General features: G+C 33.8%; 1 protein-coding gene across 1 annotated transcript in view; it reads right to left on the bottom strand.

Annotated features, from left to right (window-relative positions):
- LOC110096918 (outer envelope protein 80, chloroplastic) overlaps positions 1-24,900 on the bottom strand; it is a 63,626-nt gene that overhangs the window by 25,449 nt on the left and 13,277 nt on the right. Inside the window, exons 2-10 of the mRNA XM_020823069.2 lie at positions 23,365-23,458; positions 22,965-23,047; positions 22,704-22,801; positions 22,527-22,596; positions 16,658-16,751; positions 11,955-12,036; positions 11,819-11,854; positions 2,678-2,831; positions 2,451-2,594 (exon numbers count right to left, since the gene is read on the bottom strand). Coding sequence (XP_020678728.1) covers positions 2,451-2,594; positions 2,678-2,831; positions 11,819-11,854; positions 11,955-12,036; positions 16,658-16,751; positions 22,527-22,596; positions 22,704-22,801; positions 22,965-23,047; positions 23,365-23,458 — 855 coding nt within the window. The remainder of the gene's footprint in view (positions 1-2,450; positions 2,595-2,677; positions 2,832-11,818; positions 11,855-11,954; positions 12,037-16,657; positions 16,752-22,526; positions 22,597-22,703; positions 22,802-22,964; positions 23,048-23,364; positions 23,459-24,900) is intronic.

Below are 24,900 nucleotides of genomic sequence, written 5' to 3'. Positions count from 1 at the left end.
AACATTGTAAGCTTCGTTATTAGACCTTTAGCATATAAGCTTAAACTTCATCTAGAGTGGTGCATTGCCAAAAAAACATTAAGTCAAACACTATCTTTGGGTGTAACTTTCGTGTTTGGCCCTCCCTTATCTTCAGAGATGTAAGTACCATCACTAACTCCCAACTAAGTTAACGATGTCACCGACACAAATCCATTAAGCACCAATTTGGATCAACTCCCTTCTAGCAACTCAAAAAATCTTCAAGCTAAGCTCCCTTGCTCTAAAGCCAAATCGAATCACCTTTGTCAACCATCTACTAGAAAGTTCAACCAAAATTCAATCTCTAACCAGGCTTAATACCATAAGCCCCAAGTTTTTCAAAATCAATTGGCCTTTCTTGGGGATATAAGGTCTTCTTTTCAAAGGCAACCTATAGTATAATATATATAATAAGTTATTATCTTTAAATTTATCAGTAAAGTAAACCCTTCAAAAAAGTACACTTACTCCATCTTATGTTGAAGGCATTCCTTTAAATTACATTGAACTTAAACCAAGAAATTAAGCTTAACTCAAAGCTCCCTTATTTATGCAACTTGTGGAGATGTGTTATCCTTAACCATGCAATATAATCATCTCAGGGACGTGGGATTAGTCCTTAAAGACACTTATCAAGTCAAACATCCAATATTGACTATGGTTGCACAAAGTATGTCCCATTGCATGACATATGCCCTCCTGTCTGCTTTAGGGCACACCCCCTTGTTAAGGTAGGCCAAGGCTTGCTCATGGATAGATGAATTGACCATATAAGGCATTTGAGCTACATTGGCAATACTTCACACCTTTGAGCACCATTCAATATGAATAAATCACGCTAAGTCATCAAACCATCATTGTTCATGGCATCAAAGCTCGAAATCAAGATCAAGCCTACTTTGTCCCGCTAATGCCTTTCCAATTCAAACACAAGACCTAAACATGAGAGGATATGCCCTTTCACTTATTGTCGCCCAAGTCTACTCAAGATACTCAATAGGAGACAATCAATGATTGCTAATCAAGCTCTTTGAACACCATGGCTGTAAGACTTTCAACTTTGTAAGACAAAACCTATTATATCGACCTAACAACATAACCATGGGCTCTTTTTTAGGCTAAAAAGCCACTCACCCTTGCTAATCTAAAAGCTTACAACTTCCATTCTAGAGCACAACATATATTCTCAATCGAGAGTGTCCTTTTCTATAAGAAAGGATGTAATGAAAATGGAGACTTATGCCCATGAGCAAGGTGAATTCCCTAGAATTAAAATAAACCACCAACAACTAGCAAAAGGAGATCTATGGATACTTTTAACTCAATATACCCCTGAAATATTATGATGCTTTCTTTAAACTCAGAAGGAGCAGAAAAAACAACCTAGCAAGCATATGATCCATTCAGAGATTCTAGGATAGTACAAGGACACTTTCAAGGATAAATCAAATATGATGGTGGTCAATCCCCAACAAAAGTTGAAGGTGTATATTCCTACAATAGTAAAGGAAGCCTACATCAATGTGAAGTGAATAAGAGGATGTGGCTCACATAAAAGTACATCTACCATCCTTAACAAAAGAGCTCCAATGATTCCAAACTAGCCATTTATTGATGTAATCAAAAGATATAGGGAGCCTATATCTCCTGATCACAAAAGACACGACGGACTTCTACGGATGAAAATGACTAAAGACGAGGAAAGAGACGAACAAACTCTTACATTTCAAATTAAACTAAACAAAAGAAAACTTTCCTTGATTTGGAGGAGAAATATCATCTTTGAAGGAAAATTAGGGTAAACCCTAATTTGTGAAACCTAAGGCGTATCACAAGTTTAATTATAGTTAGAAATATCATCGCATATTTCATGTAGGTTAATTAGCAATAATGATAAATTACAGCAAGTATACTGACAATCTTTTCCTTGGTATAAGTGGTTAGAGTTGGTATAATTCCTTGTAAAAGTTGTGGTATGCTCATACTTTTGGCAAATTGTTAAATCATACTTATGGCTATTTGTTAAATGTTCAACTTAGCTTCTGTTGAGCAGGATTTTGAGTGACAACCTCATCACAAAGTTGTATGGCAAAAACATGTGATATAACTTCAACAGTTTATCTTTACATGTTCTATGCTTATTGTTTGCCATTAGGTATGTCTTAATAAGGTGGTTTATTTTTTTAAATACATAAGGTGGTTTATTTAGGCTATACTGGTGTGCAACGTTTATGTTCAAGTGTAAAATCATTTATGCCACTCAATGCATAAACAAACTTACCTGCCGGGAAATTTCCTAAAAGAATGAAGATCTAATATAGAATATGCTCAACAAACATTTGATGAATTTCCCAAAAAAGCCACACAAAATAGATAGAGGTAAGCACTGACTTAGAATGTCAGTAATGACAGATAACAATGACAGTTACCTGAAATATTATACCAGCCGTTCCACTCCATTGGGGCCTAACAGGACGACTAAATTCAATTCCAGCAGTAACTCGTCTGATTGTCAGGCCACTATGACCAGATTGTTGACCCCCATGGACAAGAGTTCCTGGAGTCCTTGAATTCTAATAAAAATAAAAGTTTATTGTAACAGGAAAAGAAAGGCTTCACTACCAAACCAATGAGATGGAAAGAATTCATAGAATACCTGAATCATGATAGTTCTGGATGTTCTCTTGTCATCACCTTCAATCCATGGATCACTATAATTTATTCGAAATATGGAATCAATTTGTCCCCTTTCTAATGAAAGGTTGAGCTTTTGATTTCTCCCAAATACATTCCTATGAGAATAAGCAAAGCTGCAACAAAAATTCAATATTGAGCATGCAAAAGATAACAGATTTTTTAAAACAATCTAGTGCTGAAGATATGCATATCTTAGATTCAATAAATATATGAGCAGATTTAGGTATCCCGTCAATAAGACAAGACCAAAAGAAACAAATAATCATGCCAACACAACCATATAAAAAAACAACTGTAGAAGGAACATGATCCAAAATGAAAGTTTTTTTAGCAAAATAATCTGAAGTGCAAGGAGCAAAAAAATTTAAAATTTAAACAAACAAAAAAAGGTTCATCTTCATAATTATTAAATCAATTGTTCTGATTTAACCATGAATGATAATCAGAAAGCATTAATTTCTGAAACAAATTAACAATATTTATTTCTGGAGCAAATATGCGCATATCACCAATATCAAGCACTACTGGTCTGAATGGATCAACAAAATTGTATTTTAATCTTCGTAAGGTGATTAACTAAATTAATTTGATGGGGCTTGTTTGCTTTCATGTTGGTCCCCTTTCTAATGAAAGATGAGCTTTTGATTTCTCCCAAATACATTCCAATGAGAATAAGCAAAGCTGCAACAAAAATTCAATATTCAGCATGCAAAAGATGACAGATTTTTTAAAACAATCTAGTTCTAAAGATATGCATATCTTAGATTCAATAAATATATCAGCAGATTTAGGTATCCCATCAATAAGACAAGACCGAAAGAAACAAATAATCATGCCGGCACAACCATATAAAAAACAACTGTAGAAGGAACATTACCCAAAATGAAAGCTTTTTGAGCAAAATAATCTGAAGTGCAAGGAGCAAAAAAATTCAAATTTAAACAAACGAAAAAAGTTCATCTTCATAATTATTAAATCAATTGTTCTGATTTAACCATAAATGATGATCAGAAAGCATCAACTTCTGAAACAAATTAACAATTATTATTTCTGGAGCATATATGCTCATATCACCAATATCAAGCACTACTGGTCTGAATGGACCAAGAAAATTGTATGTTAATCATTGTAAGGTGATCTAACTAACTAGATTAATTTGATGGGGCTTGTTTTCTTTCATGTTGGTCCTATTAATTAGGCTAGGGCTTATATCCATTAGAATGCACATGGTTTGATTTAATAGATGTGTAGGCTTTGTACCAACCCGATTAAAAGAGATGGGGCGTATATCATCAAGGATGTGGAAAGCAAAATAATAGGTTTTATAGCCTTGACCTACAAGTGAGATGGCCTATATGAATTAGTTTGATGGGATTAACAACTTTTTTCTAAGCCTGTCAGTTCGGATGGAGCTCATATTCATTGAAAGGCCCAATAAACATCATTTGGGTTCTTGGTTTATTATTAACTTAATCTAAAATTCAAGGCTTATTACGTTATTTAGGGTTGGTCAGAGAGCCGAGGCTTACGAAATTGGTTTTTGGCGCGTCGCACATGAGATTTATAACTTAGATACTGGAATCAACCTACTATAGGATCTTATGACCTCATCCTATAGGCAAAGCACCCTTTTAGTAGAATTTACCTGTTTTAAAGTAGTGAGAAATTTTAACAAGCACGTTTAGCTGACTCACCATAACCCGGAGGTCAATTGAGACTTAATAAGGTCGAACCTAAGTCTTAGGCTTATTTGCCACATAAATGGTTGCCATTATTGAAGAACGTGGGCTATTAAAAATCTGTGTATATCGATCCATTAATATGAGTGAATATTGTGATATGATGTTTATAAACATTTGCGAAGTCTGCATGAATGCCTTGATAGACTGGTGAACTTTTTTGGACAAAGTAATGCACATCTGCATTGTATTATTAGTGAAAAACATGTCAAACAATGTCGAGCATAGATCAACAATATTATCAAACATCTTTGACATGTCAACCCAATGTCAAGATGGACTTATAATATCTAGATGAGAGCTGCCTGTAACACCATCTATGCATGTTTTAAATTCATGTCATCACATCTCAATGAAACGTAATATAATCTAACAAATAAGGAGAAAATGAGTCATACGGCAAGACAACCCAGTATACATATGATAGCATTTTATGCAGATGTAATATTAAACTTGATTTATTGCTGACATGTCTTAAGCTTGCAATATGAATATGCCTTGACAAGTATTTTTTGACTAGTCCAATGTTTAAGACACAAGGGATACAACTTATGTTGTAACGACATGTCTGGATTACAAATTGAACTAATGTTGATTTTAGTTTTATTGAAAAGGTGGATCAATGGTCGAGTTGTTTTGAAAATTTGTGTTTATTTTTAGCTTTTGTAGAAGATATATCCTATGAGCCTACTCAAATTTGTCTAGAGTTGTAGGGCAAGTAATGGAAAGCTGCAGATATTTAATTAAGTCTACACAAGCAATGAAGGTGATCATGTAATGGCGTGAGTACTAAACATTTTAGGACACCCTCATAATTCTCTAACCTATCACTACAGAGCTTAATTTGTAACCCATTGTTGTAGAAATTCATTACAAAATTTTAAAAAGAATCCCCATGTGTCTATTACATCAGTTTTAATAAAAAAAATATAGATTTTGGTAGAAATTTTAAAAGGAGAATGACAAAGGGGAGGTTCTGTCATTTTGATAGATTTGAGGGTGATTCACAAGTGTCACCACAGGTTAAGGTTGAACGAATAACTCTACACCACATTTGAGGTGGTGTAGGATGAGGATGTCGAACTCGACGGACCACTGCACCAGCTGACAAGTCAAGTGGCATAAAAGGCATGCATGGGACTTCAATTAGAAATTTTGAGGTCTCATGTCCAGGAACCACGAGGTGGTTGGCAATCAAAGGTAAGTTTTTCTGACATGTATGGGAGCTCTGGAGTCGCTACTAATGAGCAAAAAAAACATTGAAAATCCACATGAAGTTGGGGCGACATGCATCAAGTCAATGAAACCAGCTAACCTTTGGGTGGATTCGTCATCCAAACACTCAACAAGTATTCTTACTAGCTTTAATAAGCACTTTGACAGATAATAATATCGAGAACAATATATGTTCTTGACTAAACAATAGTGCTAAAAAAGATGGCTATGTGATGGGTTAAAAAGGATTTCTCCAACCTCCTAGACATGGGCATGAAGTCCTCTATCCATTTAGGATCCAAAGCGGAGAACCTACATAAAAACTAGGATCCACTAAGAATTTGTCAGCCCTTCTCACTACTGTAAAATTATGGCAAGAGGGCTGTTGAGTGGAGGAACTGACTACAGCAACAATAAGTTCAAGTAAAAGCACACCCAAGAGGAAAATCAAGCCGGAAGGTTACAAACATAACTTTTAGGAAATATTAGGTTTGGTGCTAATGTTCCTAGTGCTCCTGAGCTGGAGTAAATGATAAAGAGGGCAACAAAGACATCCATAAAGTGTTGGAAAAAACTGAAATAACAAACTCTTGAAACTGAGTGGGATAGAGAGGACGCAAAAGCTCTATTGATTAGGAAAGAGATTTGAAATTCAAACTAATTTGAATTCAAATTAGAAATTTTCCAAGTTAACAGATTAATTTATGAAGGTAATGAAGAGGCTATTTTGAATTTGAAAATTCAAACTTGTGCATGAAAAGGGGGCCGGCGGTTTCAAGGAGAGAGTGGGAGGGAAAATAATTCAAAGGAGTTTCCTAAATAGAACCAATTAAATTAAAGATGTGATTTAAGAATCGGTTTTTAATTTAATTCTAATAGGAGATTGGTTGAAGAATTGAAAACTTTCCAAATATAACTTATACTAAATTAGGAAATATTTCAAATTTGAATTTGATTTCAAACATGGATTAATAATCCTTCCAAATCTAACACAAACTATATTAGGAAATGAGTAAGGGCCAGGGAAAATTTTGGAAACAAGGCTAAGGGAGGCCGACGGCTAGGATCTAGGTTAACGTTAGGTGGTGGTGGGGTTTAAGGCTGAGCTAGCCGGCGGTTGGAGTGGGGGCGTGGGGAGGAGAAACGAAAACTTGTGGTGGAGAGGGGATTGGAGCCGACGGTAGAGAGAAGGGGGAGGTGGTGGCCGAGAGTTGGAATAAGGTGAGAAAAGAGAGAGGGAAGGAGATAGGGAACGAAGATAAACCGTAAGCCTGAACACATCCTGCGGCTGACGGGTGATGTGATGCCCTCACCTAGAGACTTCAACCACGAGCCCAGACATATCCTGCAGTTGGTGGGTATTTCATTGCCCTCACATAGGGACTTCCACTCTCCTAAGAACTCCATAGTTCTCAAGAACAAAGTATAGAAACAATTTTTTTATTAATCCATCATTGCATAATACAAGAGAAATGGCCTCTATATATATAGGCCTTAAAAGAAACTAAAAGACAACTTTACCCCTTAGGCTTACATAAGACAAGACCCTTAAGGGTAAAAATGGAAAACGCATAATTAAATCAAATATATAATTAATAAACTAAGATAAAATGGAGGAATCTCGGTCGTCGATCTTCGTCTCTTCCTTTGATTAACGTCCATCGTCGGATGACCGCATTATATGTACTCTTTTTAATAACTTAATTGCTCAAAGTCACAATCCCTCCACTAGATCTACTACTACTAAAATTACACTCCATGTATTTTATTTTAAATATACTCAAACAAAAACTTTTAAACTCTAAGGTTGACCCACATAATTCAACTTTTCCTTCAACTCCCTCTCTAATCTTATCAACAAGAAAATTATCATCAGCAAAAAGAAAATTCAAGATATTTTAATAAAAAATGTTTAATATTTATTTAAATGCATAAATGTTAATTTTTATAGATCATGTTGATGCTTAATGCATGCTAAATAGATTAATTAATGCTAGGTGAATATCAGTGCTAAGAAAATTTTAAATGTTGATGATGATGAGATTAAATTGAAAAAAAGAGTCAATAAAAGGTTGGGGATAGAATAACATATTATGATGATCTACACAGGAAGAGACAAAAATTCTGACAAGATAGGCCTCCATTTGGGAAAAAGAGAGTTTCCAATTCTCATCCAAGAAAGTTGATACTATAAGATTTAACCTTGAGGTCGAGGGCCATTGATGATTAAATGTTTTGGATTGTTCAAATTTTATCACTTATTTTTAGGGTTGATATGCTAGTTGATGACCAATGATATAAATGAGTAAAAAGTCTACAATGCATTATTTGACATTTCTAATGAATTAATGAGTAATAATAAATGAATAAAATAAAATGCTGAAAATGATGCAAAAAATTGATAAATAGAGTGCACTTCATGATTTAACACTTGATATATTCATTTCATATTCTTATAGATACTCATGCTCATTACATAAAATTAAGTGATTTGTTTATTTAAATATCAAAGCAATTTTTCTTTAAAATTTATTACTACACTATGTTAGCTATATCTATACTTAGAAATGCTCATGTTATTGTTTAAAAGACAAGCATGCCAATTATTTTTTGAAGTTTATTTTAGAATTATTAGAAAAGGACCAATATGGTCCCTCAACTCTTTGTGAGAGACAAAAATAATCCCCAATTATTTTGAGGGACCAATTTGGTCCCTCAACTCCTCTAAATGAGACTATTTTGATCATGCCGTCAATTTTAAACCGAAAACTGAGATGGGCAGGAGGGTATTATTGGAACAAGCAAAGAAGAAGCATGTGAACGGAAGAAAGATGGCTACCTTCGCAACGAGCAAACTATCGTCATTGTCGTTACTTCTAATCACAGTAAATTTAGCATAAGAAACGCGTGAACAGAAGAAAGATGGCTACCTTTGTAAAGAGCAAGCTCCCGTCATCGTCACTTCCGATCGCAGTAGATTTGGCCGAAGAAGCATGCAAACAAAAGAAAGATGGATACCTTTCGCAACAAGCAATCTCCCATCGTCGTCCTTACTTCCGATCGAATAGATGAATGATGAAGTGTGATTTCGGATCCGATAGGAACGGATGTTGTCGAAGGAGGCGAAGAAGTTATTTAGCTAGTCATTCAAAACTCTAACCATCAAGCAAAGGAGGTGAAGTTGAAGAGCAACGAACAATGGAGAAGGGGTAAAGAAAAGTTTTAAAAAAAATAATTACAAATATAATACAACAACAACAACAATAACATCAAGCCTTTATCCCACTACGTGGGGTCAGCTACATGAATCCTTTTTCTCCATTATGTCCTATTAAAAGTCAAATTCTCGTTTAAATCTAATAAAGAAAGGTCATTCCTAATATTTTCTAACCAAGTCTTTTTAGGTCTACCCCTACCTTTCTTAACACAAGTCAAATCTAATACCTCTCTCCTAACCGGATCATCGGAAGGCCGCCTTTTTATGTGACCAAACCATCTAAGGCGACTCTCTCTAATCTTATCTTCTACTGGAGCTACTCCAACCTTTTCACGTATATGCTCATTTCGTATCCTATCTCTAAGACTAAAGCCACTCATCCACCTGAGCATCCTCATCTTTGCCACACTTAACTTAGTATTATGCTTCTCTTTTAATGGCCAACATTCTGCACCATAAAGCATTGCAGGCCTCACTACCATCTTATAGAATTTTCCCTTAAGTTTGAGGGGTACATTTCTATCACATAACAAGCCCGATGCATTCCGCCACTTCAACCATCCAACTTGAATTATGCTGATAATATCACAATCTATTTCACCATCACTCTGAACAATAGATCCAAGATATCTAAAACGTGTACTCTTATTAATGACTTGATCGCCCAAAGTCGCAATCCCCTCACTAGGACTATTACTGATAAAATTACCCTCCATATCTTCCCTTTTAGACTTTTTCTAAATCAATAAATATCATATGTAGATCCTCCTTATTTTCTCTATATTTCTCCATCAAACCTCTTAACAAATATAATATAATTAAAAAAATAATTAATTACTAAAATTAATTGATATTTAATTTAAATTTTAATTAAATTAATTGTTTGGTAACAATAATTAAAATTAATAATTATAAATATAATAAACAACCCCTAAGAGTTGAGAAAAGAAAATTTTGATTTTTATTATCAAAAACAAAAACTAAAATTATGTATAGTTTTTTTATTAAAGAAAAGTTAATAACAATTTTTTACAAAAATATAATTTCTAAAAAATTACATTTATTAAATATTTTAATTTAAAATGATTAAATTACCCCCATACTTAACACCATCAACTAACTAAAAAAGTCTCATTTGGAGGAGTTGAGGGACGAAATTAGTTCCTCACAATAGTTGGAGACTATTTTGATCCCTCACAAAGAGTTGAGGGGTCATCTTGATCCTTTTCTATCAAAAATATTTATCCTATAAAGTATTTACCTCATTAGATACTATGATGAATATTTTTCAAGAAAGATAGAGAAGGTATAACCATAGGCAGGTGATAGAACTTATTCTGTACCTCAGCATCATAGATGAATGTAAATTTTTGAAAAGTAGTATAAAAAATAATGCAAATTATGTAAATTAGAAAATTCTAGTGTATAAAAATTTTCTATAAAATTATTAGATGCTCTATAGTCTATTTTGATGATTTAAAATACGCATACTTTCATATCAATGAATATAATGAGATACATTTTTATGACGATTTAACTAGACTATTTTTCACACACTTAATCCTGATTAGTAAATTCAAGATGGGCACAACATCAATATCTATCTCTATCCCACTACATAGGGTTGGCAAAGTTAGGATCATTGTTGTTGGGAAATGTGCCTGACTAGACTGTCTATCTCTTTCATGCCTCATGGTTAACTGGAAAGAGGACAAAATGGAGTGCAATATGAAACTACCATCTTGAGCTACCAAGATGGCAAGAATCAATATAGAGGAAGAATTTGACAGAGAGAGGTAAATTGATAAGATCAAGAGAGTAAATGCTGCAATGGAGGAGAGCCAAGAGGCCGTGGAAAAAAAAGAGGCCTCATGACTAGATCAAGAGAAGCAATGGGTTGCCCTCAGGTTTCATTAAAAAAGCAAGCTACGAAGAGAAAAATTCTATGCAAAAGTCATTTCTTTTGAATAATTAATCAACTTCTAATTACCGATAAATGAATATTACACATAATACCATTCATAATGCCATAGATAATTTAATCCTAAAAGTATTGCCAAATACCAAGTTGTCCAAATAACAAACATCTACTTTACCCCAAATAATCTACAAAAAAACAAACAAGGGTGACTAAGCTATCCAAAGCTTTCCCAAGCCTAAATTGACACAAATAAATACTCGACTTCTACATTATTAAAGTAGGCATGAAGCACTAATCAATATCTCATTCTTTTATTTGTCATTGATCATCATGTCATTTAGCATTTATTCATGTCCTTTATTCCATTTGTTATCCTAATACTAGTCTTTAAGTCGTTTGTCCAAGGTTTTTTTGTAATTTTTGTTGGATATTTCCATGAATTCTAGCTTACAAACTCTATGTTATTGTTTACTACTGAATGCATTTTCTTCAGCTCTCTGCTTCCTCTGGTTTGATTTTGTCTCTCATTTCCCTAGTCTCTCTATTTTCTCTTTCCTCACTAAACTCCTCTCTCTCTCTAGCTAATCTTTCCCCACTTCTCTTGGCTCGACATCTCTCTCCCACAAACAACCAATTCTAGAAGTCCTGCTGCATCCAAATACCTTGATATGCTACTTAAAAATAAATAAATATTATAATATAGATATCTAATCCACATCCTGCACATTAACATACCTAATTCAAAACATTATCCCGTGTTCAACAAGCATAGATTAGCAAACTCTAACTGGCTATGAAATGTTAAATGAAACTTTGTTAAAAAACATAAGACACGCTACCTCAACAAGTGAAATTTCACCCAAATGATCTTGCAATGAGAAAAAAATTAACATAAAACAACACAGAGAACATACATAGATTGATATAAGTGAGCTTGCTTACAGTCAACATAGAGTAACCACAAAAAAATGTTGATTATAACTACCGATGCAATTAAAAAAAAAATACCTCCCAATGAGTCCTGACAGAGGACCATTTGTAATCCTGCATGTCCCACACCAAATCATTACTTCAAAGAATCAAACTGTAAGAGAATAAATTTACGTATACAAACATACTAAAACTATCTACTGCCATCACTTACCCGCTTGATATTCCCCCACCTGCAGAGAAACCACCACTTGGGCGCTCAACCAGATTCATAACCAAATCAACCTTCCGTCCATCTAGAATAACACACAAAATCATAAGTAGTTTATAATGAAAATAATTGAAGCATAAAAGGTAGAACATGATATCATTTTAAGCCAAGGTGTGATTTGGTTGCATGTAATGGAAAGCAGGAAATAAGAAATAAAGGAAGTAGACCAATTTGGCTACTATATATAGGGGCTGATTTGAGGCATAAAAGGTTGTTGATTATCTTGAGAAAAGTCTCCAAAAACCTGAGGGTTTCTTCTCCTCTCTTGGAAAAGCTTGAGAGCTTGTTCCATTTCCTTCTTCTCCTCTCTATTTCGTCTCGGCTTCTACCCTCTTCTTCTCTACGCAAGTTCCACTCCACATGTATCCTTCTTCTTGAGCATTTGGAAGTTGTTTGTTGGCTGATTTTTTGGAGGCATTTGCCGGAGGAGTTTGATAGGACGTTGGACTCTTTTGCAGTGGTGGACCCTCGGTTTGCAAGCCTAAACACTATCTTTTATATTTCTCCTACATTCGATGCATGTGAGGAAACCGCTAGTTGGTTGTTCTGAGGATAGCGTTTTTATGTTCTTATTTTGTTCTGTTTGATTTTGTCTTTTGCTTGGCTGGATGTTTGTTTGGTTGATTGTAAGCTTCAATTGAATCGAGTTTGGCCTTATTTTGTCTTTTTGTTCTCCAAGTTGGCTCATCATTCTAGTCTGCATTACATCACTAATTTAGTTCTTTCCTATTTCATGTTTAAGCCCAGGTTCATTCACAGTATTTTCATTCCAGCCTATACTTTGGAAAGTGTCATTGTTTCACGTGCCTTGAGCTTTTTCTTTGATATATTGTTGTAGCAGAGAATTGGACTTGCGTAAAACTTTTTTTGGGCAACTATTGCATTCCTTTATTAAAAGGAACTTTCTACTGTAGAAGAAAATTGGTGCATGGTGTCCTTAATGCCCAACAGCTTTGCACGGCTGTTTCATTCCATCTATGGGTATCATAGCTTTGCTCGATAATGTCCTTCCTTCTTGAGAATAAAATGTAGCTGGGAAAATCAGAAGTTGTTGTTAATGATTCTAATGATGAAAATTCTTTGTTTCGGATAAAACTAAGGTTCGAAATTTGTTGTCCTTGCTGAAGTTCAAAACTACTGAATTGAAATTTAGTATTAGGCAAAATCTTAGAGGACTTGGAGAAATTAATTGGAAATTACATATTGAGTTTCTTTTATGTTATAAATAAAACCCTAAGGAGTAAAAAATAATTGAAATCATAGTTTAAAATTGCGCAATAAGAGGCACGCCTCTACGCAATTTAACCCCAAGAGCCTCATTGCTAAAACAATTTTGGGTCTAGGTGAGGCTTACGTCTAAGGATCCATGAGGCGTGCCTCAGAGGCCCAATTGTGCAATAATGGGTGAAGTGCAAGCCTTATAGAGCCGGGTCCCACCCACTTAAGTTCCTAATATAAAAAAAACCTATTTTCTCACTTCTTTCATTCGGCCGACCCGAACCGAACAGAGTTCTCCGCAAGCCCAGATCCGCGACCTAGCTTCCCTCGGCCGACCTTCCTGCCGCCTCTCCCGCTGGCATCGCCTCACGCTGGTGAGCTTCTAGTGTTCGGCCGCCCTCTACGACACCTCTACTACCGGTTTTAGGTACAATTGGAGATGCAATGCTTTATGGTGCCGAATGTTGGCCTTTAAAAGAGAAGCATAATACTAAGTTAAGTGTGGCAGAGATGAGGATGCTCAGGTGGATGAGTGGCTTTACCCTTAGAGATAGGATACGAAATGAGCATATATGCGAAAAGGTTGGAGTAGCTCCAGTAGAAGATAAGATTAGAGAAAGTCGCCTTAGATGGTTTGGTCACATAAAACGGCGGCCTTGCGATGACCCGGTTAGGAGAGTAGAGGTATTAGATTTGACTTATGTTAAGAAAGGTAGGGGTAGACCTAAAAAGACTTGGTTAGAAAATATTAGGAATGACCTTTCTTTATTAGATTTAAACGAGAATTTGACTTTTAATAGGACACAATGGAGAAAAAGGATTCATGTAGCCGACCCCACGTAGTGGGATAAAGGCTTGATGTTGTTGTTGTTGTTGTTGTTGTTGTGTTGTACATTGGGAGTTTTGATAGATTTATAATTGTACTTTTGTACTTTGAATTATGCTATAAGATGCATATATTGCATCTATTTTATAGTTTTCCACTAATTTCATTTCTCATTTAGATTTTTTTATTGTATGATAGACTCTTACTGTTATTTACCTACTAGAATACGTAAATTCTCATTTACGCAATTCTTCGTCCGTGAGGCTTTACACCTCACACCGCCTCGAGGCTTAAGCCTCGCCTCACGGACGGAAAACGCCTCGAGGCTTATTTACGCAATTTTAAACCTTGATTGGATAATGAGATAAAATTATATTTTCATAGTTATTTTTAAATTATCTATGCATCCATGTTATTATAAATGATGAATAAATCAAGATTATGAAGTATAATGTATGTTTTATTATAATTCAGTCAAACTAATTTTCTATTCACTCAATCCTCAACAACAAATGTCAAGTGTTTGAAATATGTCTGAATGACTATCTGCCTCTGCTACATCTCATGGTTGACTATACAACAACATCAAGCCTTTATCACACTATATGGGATTGGCTACATAAATCATTTTTCTCCATTGTGTCCTATTAAGAATCAAATTCTCATTTAAATCTAATAAAAAAGGTCATTTCTAATATTTTCTAACCAATCTTTTTAGGTCTACCTCTACCTTTCGTAACATAAGTCAAATATAATACATCTATTTTCCAAACTGAGTTATCGGAAGGCCACCGTTTTATGAGACCTAACCATTTAAAATGACTCTCTTAATCTTATCTTCCACTGAAACTACTCCAACCTTTCACGTATATGTTCATTTCGTATCCTATCTCTAAGTGTAAAGCAGCTCATCCACCTGAGCATCCTCATCTCTGCAACACTTAATATTATGCTTCACTTTTAATGGCCAACATTTTGCACTATAAAACATTGCAGGTCTCACCACCATCTTATAGAATTTTTCCCTAAGTTTGAGGGGAACTTTTCTATCACACAACAAGCCTAATGCATTCCTCCACTTCAACCACCCAACTTGAATTCTACTAATGATATCCTCACCATCACTCTAAACAATAGACCAAGATATCTAAAATGTGTACTCTTAGTAATGACATGATCGTCCAAAGAGATAAAAATAGGGCATGACAATGGATATCATATGCTCATTTAGTAGTCCAATTTTTTTCAAGATAGATTTGATGGAATTCAGAAATTATATATCCACATATTGCATTGAGAGTGAACTCTGAGACATGCATTTTGATTTTCAGTGGTTATGACTTATGAGCCATGTGTTGTACATTTTTTTTTATTTTCATAGAACGCATCTATAATGATGATCCTATTGACAATGGATGTGTTCTCCAATATTTTGATTACAGCTTCAGGCTAGGTTTACTTCTAGAAGTTGTTTCCATTTAACTTTTAGGCTAGTTCAGTTGTTTTCAGTTCCTAGTTTCAGCACATGGCCAATTCTCCATTTTTTATGTGTAATATCAAATTCGAAAAATATCAGTGTTTCGCATGCCTTGAGTCTGCAGCTCTATTTGTACTTCCTCAGTATGCTGTTGAAGCAGGGAATTGGGCTTACATAAAACATGTTTTGCCTGATGTTGAATTCCTTCTTTATACAAAACTTCCAAATATAGCTGGAATTTGGTGCTTGTCATCCTTCCTTCAGCTGCAATGCCTTCTAACTGTGTTCAACTTTTTTTCAGCTACGGAGTTTTGTGTGATTGTTTCCATCATATTTCAGTATTGTAGCTAGGAAAATTGGGAATAGCAGGGAATTGCTATCAAAAATTATAGAGGTGGATATACTCTGTTTGGACTGAAACAAAGGGTGAAAATTTAGTTTTCATGCTGTTATTCAAATATGCTAAATTGAAACTTGCAATATAAGTCTAGATCTTGGAGGATTATGAAAAATTACTTAGTTTGGACTGCTTGGTTTCAAATGGTACTCCCAGTCATATAAAAATCATAGAGATATTGAATTGTAAAATAAAAATATGTTTTCTCTAAATTATTAAGTGTGCTGTTGAAGTTTCGTTCTTTGAGCGCCTAATAAGTCTTGATAATTCGGAAAATCATCCTTATGCAATAATGAGGCTAGATCTTCAACTTGCTGAATTCTATCATTTGCTCTTACTTCTTAACTGTTTAGCGATTTGTACCTCTATGTGATTGAGTTTTTTTTCAAATTTAATATGTGCGTTTCTTTTTGTGGTATGAATTATATTCACTGAATAGTTTTATATTGGTTCATAGTATTCTCGTGAAATTTCATACTTCAGCAACTTTAAAAATATCATTTGGAATGAATAAAATGTATCTTCTCATTTTGAATTAAAAATGATTAATCCTTACTTAATTTGACAACTAGGAATTTTTTTGTGTAGTTCTTTGTGCATCTCATCCAATACTTCAGTAAACCCTCTCTAGAAATTAGTCTAACATAGAAAAAGATTTCCGAAATTACAAAAAACCTCTCGATTCATAAATGGAAAACAATTCACTAGCATAAGGATGGAAGTAGCACCTGAACTTGGTTGTGGAATAATTGTCACATCTTCCATAATTCCCATAGTTAAAATTGTTTCTACATCTCTTCTTCCTTGAAGCAAACTATAAACCTAAAAAACAACATTAGCAAAACAAGCAATAAGAAAAAAAATGGCAATAACAAAAATAAATTTGTAAATAATAAACATATTCCATATTGACAGAACCAAGTATCATAAATCGGATTAGCTCAACGTAAAGAAAAAGTACAAATAACAATCATATATTACTGCACTCTTCTGGCAAAAACAAATAAAAGAAAATTATCATTGAGGCTATTATCCAACTATCTTAATGATATATTCCACTCTGTGGATGTATAATTTTCTCAAGGGAATAACAAAATCATATTGCACGATTGCTTACAAAGAGTTTATAAGAAAACCTGTCAATAACCACCAACCATAAGTTCGTTTTTCAAAAAGAAAATCATTTTATTGAAACGCCTTCATAAGAACAAAAAATAATGCTGTAGCACAGCATTATGCAGATACCACTAACATGACTTCATTAGAATTTACGCTTTCTAGTTAATTTTTCATGATTCAAATTTCTCACGGATTCTTTTAAGCTACAGAGCGTTGTATTATCATATTGGTTTGGCTTTTACATATTTTTCAACTTTACACTTACAGGGATTTTCATGCCATTAGTAAGCTTCAATCTGAGAATCCCAATTTTTTGGGTGATCAACATCACTCTAATTAAATTCAGAAAGAGATAGTAGAGCATAAAAAATATTACGACATCTTCCACTGATTGGTATTAGAGCCTATGGTTGTTGCATCATAATGTCAACTAAAAGTAAAAAATAATATTTGGTCAAATAAAAAATAACAAAATATGAAATTTTAAATGAAACCATGTATGTTAATGATTATTTTGATATTCAAACTCATATTACAACATTCAATGAGAGCTATGATCTAAGAAAATTTTCAAATTGGATCGATGATTTGGAAGATTTCTTTGAAAAATATAATTTGTCTGATTCCCAGAGAGGTAAATGTGACAAGCCTAAACTAATGGAACATATCATTGAGGCAATGCGTTGCAATAAAGCCATCATTGGCTAATAAGAAACCTAGAATAAATGCAATACGTGTCCTTTGCTAAATCTAGGGATCAACTGCATGGAATTTAAGAATTGTAAACAAGAGAAATATCATTCGCTCAAGTATTATACTAAGTTTATAGGTTTTGTGACTAAATATTATGTCTTTAAATTATTATGTTACTATTACTTGTTTCACAAAAAGCTTTAAGCAAAAAATTAGAGATCAAAATAAACTACAATTCACCAAAAATATTGCATAAGGCAGCATGCATATTGAGAAATATTTCAATCGTTTTCTTAGGGCCACTGCACTTATGATTACTGTCTCTAAAGAAAAATCAAAACCATCTCTTATAATTTATTGTTAAATTCGATCTACATGAAGAGAATGCAATTTATTAATATTCTTTTAAAGATGTTTAATATGTAAAAAAAAAGATTTATAGTTCAAATATGAATCTATATCTGATAATTTTAAATCTGAATATATATCTATATTCATGAATTTAAATTTATAATTGATCAAGAGGAACAATTGGAGTTTGAAAATAAAATTAAGCATTTGACTATACCTGAACTTATGAAAGAAATCAAACTTATTCACGAAATTGAAATAAAACCAGCCATATCTATTAACCTAGGAATGATAAATCTATAAATAGATACATGAGTAATGTAATTTATTAAGCATTTATTTAATGAAATTCCAATTTTCTTCATTCACTATCATCTCTTTTGGATGTGAGATTCTTTTGAATGTTGTACAAGTGTGATAAACTTCTGAAGGAAGAAATCTTTTTGTACCAAAAAGATGCTTAATTTTTCTTCTATGATGATCTATTTCATTATTTTTTTCTTCTTAATCATTTTGTCCCTAGTCTTGCAAGAGTCTTGATTTAGTTAACTATGCTTTTGTGGGGATTTCAATTGCAACGTAAATATCACTATTGCTCGTTTATTTTTTTCATGGTTTGAATGTCTCATTGATCCCTTTGAATTAATCAATCATTTCATTATCATGTTTGTTTGTCGCTCACATATTTTTTATTTTATACCTAAAGAAATCTATTTTGGTGTAATTAGTGACCATTGACTAGAAATTCCTATCATCATATGTCTTTTGCATGACATGTATTGCATCTGTAATACCTGAAATGCTCAAAATAAATGTAAGAATAAACTTTTAATTCTATTATATGAATAACTGATTATTATCTCTGTCACAGTTAATTGAAATTTAAAAAAAAAAAAAGAAATGTTGTTATTCATATTTCAGTATTTGCTATTTCATTATTTTATTATTATTACTGTAGCCACATCAGTTAGCCTTGCATGCATTGGTCTGATTAAAAAGGCTGGAAATTAACAACTGGGTTGAGATTTTGAAAGGAATTAGTGGAGGAGTAGAATATAATAATGCTTAGTGGAATTTTCATCCTATGAATAAGGCATTTTGTTTTCCCCTTATTCCTTTCACGCTGCTCCCTGGCATACGAAGCAATGCAGTTGCCACGAGCTGTTGGCTATGTGAGAAGGGCTATAGTGTGTGGGAGTTGCAGTTTTGGTCTCTAATTTCTGAGGTAATGAAATGTGGGAAGGAAGTTTAGGATTGTAGAATGCTAAGGAAATCAGTAATTGTAATTTTTGTAATAGTGTGTACAGAAATAGTGAGGAGAATAGTGAAAACTGATGTTATAGTTGCTAAAATTAGCGTGTATTGTTACTGAAATATGAATTTCTAAATGCTGAGTGCGCCGAAACCGGTTGTTGAATTCAGTAGGAAAAAGGAAAGAAGGAAAAGAGGGAGATTATGAAGAAGAAAATGAAAGATTGTTGGTTGAATGAGAAAGAATACAATTGAGGTAATATGTAATATATTCATATTCTTGTTTCATTTATTTATAAGCATGTACAAATAAAGAAATGCATGTTTTAGCATGTGTAAATAAAGAAATGCATGTTTTAGGTAGTGTATAAAAGGAGAAGAAAAAACAACCTACAAGAATGAATTCCAAGTGAAGTGATATCCAAACAATGCATAGAAAAGAGTAAAAATTTTATATATATGTAAATTCATAATTGTTATGTTTATGATAGCATTTTAATTTCAGTTTATTCATATAATTGTTGATTTATTAATTAGTGACTACAATAAAACAATGTATGATTGTTAAAATTGAATGGTATTGGAAAAATGAAATAAATCATACATGGGAGATAGACCAGCATAAGTAAAGGCGAAAGACCTGACAAGATAAGTTTACACTCTCAAAATTTAAAAAGTTAGAAATTCGAACCCAACCTTGAATAAGAGAGATGCTTCAATTTTAAAAGTTAGGAATTTGGAGACATGAAAAGCTAAAATGGTGCAAAAAGCTTATAGTCATCATATGACTTGTTTAAAGGTGTTGAACAGTTAAAAAGATAGAAAATAATATTATGCATTTTTCATAATCAGTATAAAATTTCAATGTGTTCTAAATTAATTGTTAACAATGTTATTATTATTTCTTATACATTGCTTGTATATTTCATTGAACCCTAGCTTATTAGTAGTGGTTGCACTGTAGGAAAGGGAAAGGAGCTCGTAAGCATTAGACAAAAAAAGGTAACTGTCCTTTTTGGTGTATATATATTTTGAGTGTACATAGAGAAGTGGAGTCTGTACAAAGACTTTTGGGATATGTAAATAAATTTTAAAAAGTTTTACTAAAGCTCTTTATTTCTTTTTATTATATTTGATGTTTAATTAAAGTATATTACATGCTTATTATTGTTAAGTGTAAAGCTTGATATGTTAGGAGAGTCTAAACATATTACTTCTTACTCATCTAATTATGATAGAAGTAGCTCAAAATGGGTGTTAGCAAGAAGGGGCATGCTTAGATTTTCCTTCTCTATTATACTTTAGGTTGACCGTAAGGATGGGCCAAAATAAGGTGTGACCGTGTGACAGCATCATTCTAGTTGCATTAGGAACTCTAATATATCAATAATCTGGGTTGCAAAAAAAAGCATAGGAATGCAAGAGGCAAAAAATCACTAAAGATGGTATTCATTCCGGTCTACATTATAGGAATTATTTAGTCATTAGAAATTGCCCGTCATGTTCTATTGCAACTCTTGGCTCTTTGGAACACTTGGAGTAAGAGGAACAACTGATGCTTAATAAATACTATGAAGGATGATAAATCAATAAGATTCAATACATTATCTCAAGCTTACTTCAGCTTGGACTATAATCCTGGGAACGAGGTGCACATATTTCAGAGAAGATGATTTTAAATTCAAGACAAGCCACTACTAGTTCATTTTAGAAATCCAGCTCATTCTCTAATTTTTTATCCAGCGATTTCCATTCATTTCTTTTTGGTTCTGTAATATTGTAATTGTCTTTTTTTTCACTCAGAAGGGCTCTCCCAAGTTTTCAATCAACAAAAAACTATTACCCTTCATGCTCTATTTTAGAAACAGCCAGTTAAACTGCTGACTGCAGAAGTCTACACAACACTAAAGTAGATAATAACAAGATATAATAGCCAGTTAGCCACACAGCACAAAACGTTCGGCTTGGTAGTAGCAGTGATTAAACTAGTAGCAGGCAGCAAGCAGGAAAGCTCAGAAAAGGAAATATTATAGCCAATCAAAGATTGGATCTACTAGATCCAGCCCAAGCACCAAAAAAAATACCAATTTGTACAGTACAATGGCATGAATCATTTGATAACTAAATAAATTGAAAGCACTACCAATGTTGTTCGGTTTGACTAAGACTATTTGTTATGTGATTAAATGAATAGCATTTGTGCCTTCTGAAATTGGAAAGAATCTGACATATTACCCAGACGAACCCATTAGGCTAGGCAAGCAGCAGATTCTTAGAGCCTCTGGCTTCTAAAGCTCAGACCTAGAGATAATCCATCGTGGCATGCTGGAACCCAGCTTAAGGCTACTTCAAGATTTAAAATCTTTCTGAGCAGGAATTCAATCTTAAACTACTTGATGAGATTCTCCTTGACAGAGGACATAGAGGCAAACGCCAACCTCTCATACATAGGGTCTAAATAATAGTTTTACTCAATGTAGCATGAAATCTAACCAACCAACCACACCACACCTCAGCCCCACATCCAACCACCCAACACAACAACATAGAATGCCAATGACATTGGTTTTCTGGATTAAGAAAATGTCTTATACCACCAAAAGGGAAAGCAATTAACTCCCCTTTATAAAGTTGAAAGAGGAAATCATAAGATACCTAACTCGGACAATCCTTTAAAACGGCTTTAACAGACTTCTATAAGCAACACTAGCTTACAAAGCAAAAGACCAGAAGATGCACAATTAGATTGACCTGGAACCAACTTAATGACCTGAAACCTAGACGAAGGCTGCTTGATCGAAGTTCTACATCATTCTGAGATGGACCCCTAAAGAAGGCCACTTGATAAAGATTTTCCATTCTGACCTGGAACCCACTTGATGAATAGACCAAACAAAGTCATATTACGGGTCTAAAAAGGTAAATTTACTGGGTTTTCATGCAGCCTGAAATTGACTGCCGGCTACAACACAATAACATTCCCCAACCATCCATCTACTCAACCCCAAACCAAACAGCACATCCACATACTTCTTATCATCACTATTCCTATTCCATCATCATTACCATCTAATCCCAGGCCCACAAAACACCAACCCCAAGCAGAACCTTATCTCCTGAAAAACATAACAAAAAAAGGAGAAGTCATACATAAACTAAATATATAGTTGGCAATGTTTTTACCTGTCCCTTTTTGGTTGTGAGTTGTCGAAGTATCGTCTCAGTTTTGGTCCTCCCATCTGTTGGCTCACCACTTCAAAAATAAAAAAGATTAACACAAAGGTGCAGAAAAACAAGGCACTTAAAATTTGCAGTTCATATTTAAGTCTGGCATGAGAGAAAAAAAAATGTATTTCTTACGTTTTTCTATCAAGAAAGCGAATGTTGATGTTATTGACCTCAGCTTCAGAGACTTGTAGTTTAAGTATTCCACCAGAGAGAATCTCAACATCTGAAACCTGAAATAATAGCAAACATAATAGCCCAAGTAGGCCAGCAAGCCATTAATTTTATATGGCTAAAACCATTAACAATCAATTCCAGCCACTATAATAATAATAATAATAACTGCATACTCATGCCACAAATAATTAATGGAAGCAATCGCAAGGGAGAAATTACCATTCCAAACAATCCACGCTCAATATACCACCCATTGATGGATTTGATAATTTTGTCCAAATGTCGTATATTGACTATTTTTCCTGCATAACTTGACACCAAAATCTTAGATTAGAGAGTCTAAATTATTACTATAATAGGCTACAATTAAATAAATCATAGACAACAACTAATGCATGTTAAAAGGTTCTCTGCAAGTTAAGTACAAAGATGCAACAGTCCTCTCTTGATATCCATAACTTACATCATCATACACTCCATAATGTTCAAATATTATCAGATTCTGCTTAAGCCTAACTTTACATGTTAAAGGGATATCATAGAGTAGACTATAAAAATAAGAATAAGAAAATCAGAATACTTGAAGGCATCAAGCATTATATCTCATCAACAAGCCTACCATATCCATCATGAAATGCATCCTCCAAGAACTTTGAGGGAAGAACATTTGCTCCTTCACATATTAAACCATGAAACTCTTGATTAGGTTCAACCTAGAAAATGGAAAAAATAATCAAATATTTATGATCAGAAAGACATCCTACAACATAATAAAATGTCAAACTAAATTACAATCAAACAAAATGTACAGCAACTACTATTGCTGTGAGAATGCCTATAATTGAAGTTTTACCAAACAAATATGGTTTGGTTGGTTACTTCATTAATTTTGGAACTTATTTAGTTGTATTTAAATGTTGATTAAAGCCTATCCTTTCTGATCAGGAAGCATGGAGATTAAGGACGTGAATCATGAACGAATTGCGACGGATAAAATATAGCGAACCTTATAACTGACAAATTAATAGATATGAAAGATCTGATAACCACCAAAATAAAGCACGGTAGCAGCCGAACCTAAATTGAGACAAAACAGTGAATATAATAACTAACACTCTGCATGTAAATGGATGTCAGCAGAATCAGTAGACTGGTTCAAAAGCAGTCTTTTTTCAAAAGGAGATGGTATTACAGTTGCAGTGGCAGATAATATGTAGATCAAACAGAGAAAAATGACCAGGGAATGTTCAGTCAACAAAACAGAGACAATCACCAAGCAAGAGAATTATAGGGGATTTCAAAGAAAACAGCAAGTAGAAATGCTCAATTCATGTACAACGTTAGAAATTTAATAAAATAAAACCAGCCAAACCTGTCCAGAGACGTGTATGTTGTCAGAAACAAGTAGAAACATGGGACCCGGTAAAACTGCAGTAGTGCAATGGTTTTTAGAACAGAGCAAAGAGCCGTAGGTGGAATAGAGAATGGGATAGAAGACTTCCAGTAGAAGAAAATCAGCTAGAAAGATATATAGAGTGTGTGTGTGTGTGTGTGTGTGTGTGTGTGTGTGAGAGAGAGAGAGAGAGAGAGAGAGAGAGGCAAAGAAAGACAAGAAGGGAGATGTGCAACAAGAGAAAAACAAGAAAGAATCGATAGGGAAGTAAGATGAGCAATAGAAAATAAAGGGAAGGGAGCTGGGTGATCAGATGAGGAAAGTAACTAGAAGGGAGGAAAGGAGAACCTGCAATGTGAGAGAGAAGAGGGATCTGAACAATGAATAATGAATTTTGTAGAATAAAGATACGTAGAATACGAAAACTGTTCTTCATCATCCATTCAGAATACTTGGATCTAATTTATCAGAGAAAAGACACCAAGGAAAATTGTAAGGAAATAAAAACAAAAACAAAAAAACATACCACTAAATACACCATACAATTTAAAAGAATATTTAAATATTTCCTAAAACATAAATTTACTAAAAATAACAAATTAATTAATCCTGTTGTTGATGTCAAAAGTATGACTTGATAGCGCCGTTGTCATCAGACGGATTGTCCTCTCATGCCAAAATAATTCTTGAAGATTTTAACAACACAACAACAACAACAACATCAAGCCTTTATCCCACTACGTGGGGTCGGCTACATGAATC

The sequence above is a fragment of the Dendrobium catenatum genome, unplaced genomic scaffold (assembly GCF_001605985.2).
Source record: "Dendrobium catenatum unplaced genomic scaffold, ASM160598v2 fragScaff_scaffold_153, whole genome shotgun sequence".
NCBI lineage: Eukaryota > Viridiplantae > Streptophyta > Magnoliopsida > Asparagales > Orchidaceae > Dendrobium > Dendrobium catenatum.
This window is presented reverse-complemented; position numbering and strand designations above follow the sequence as displayed.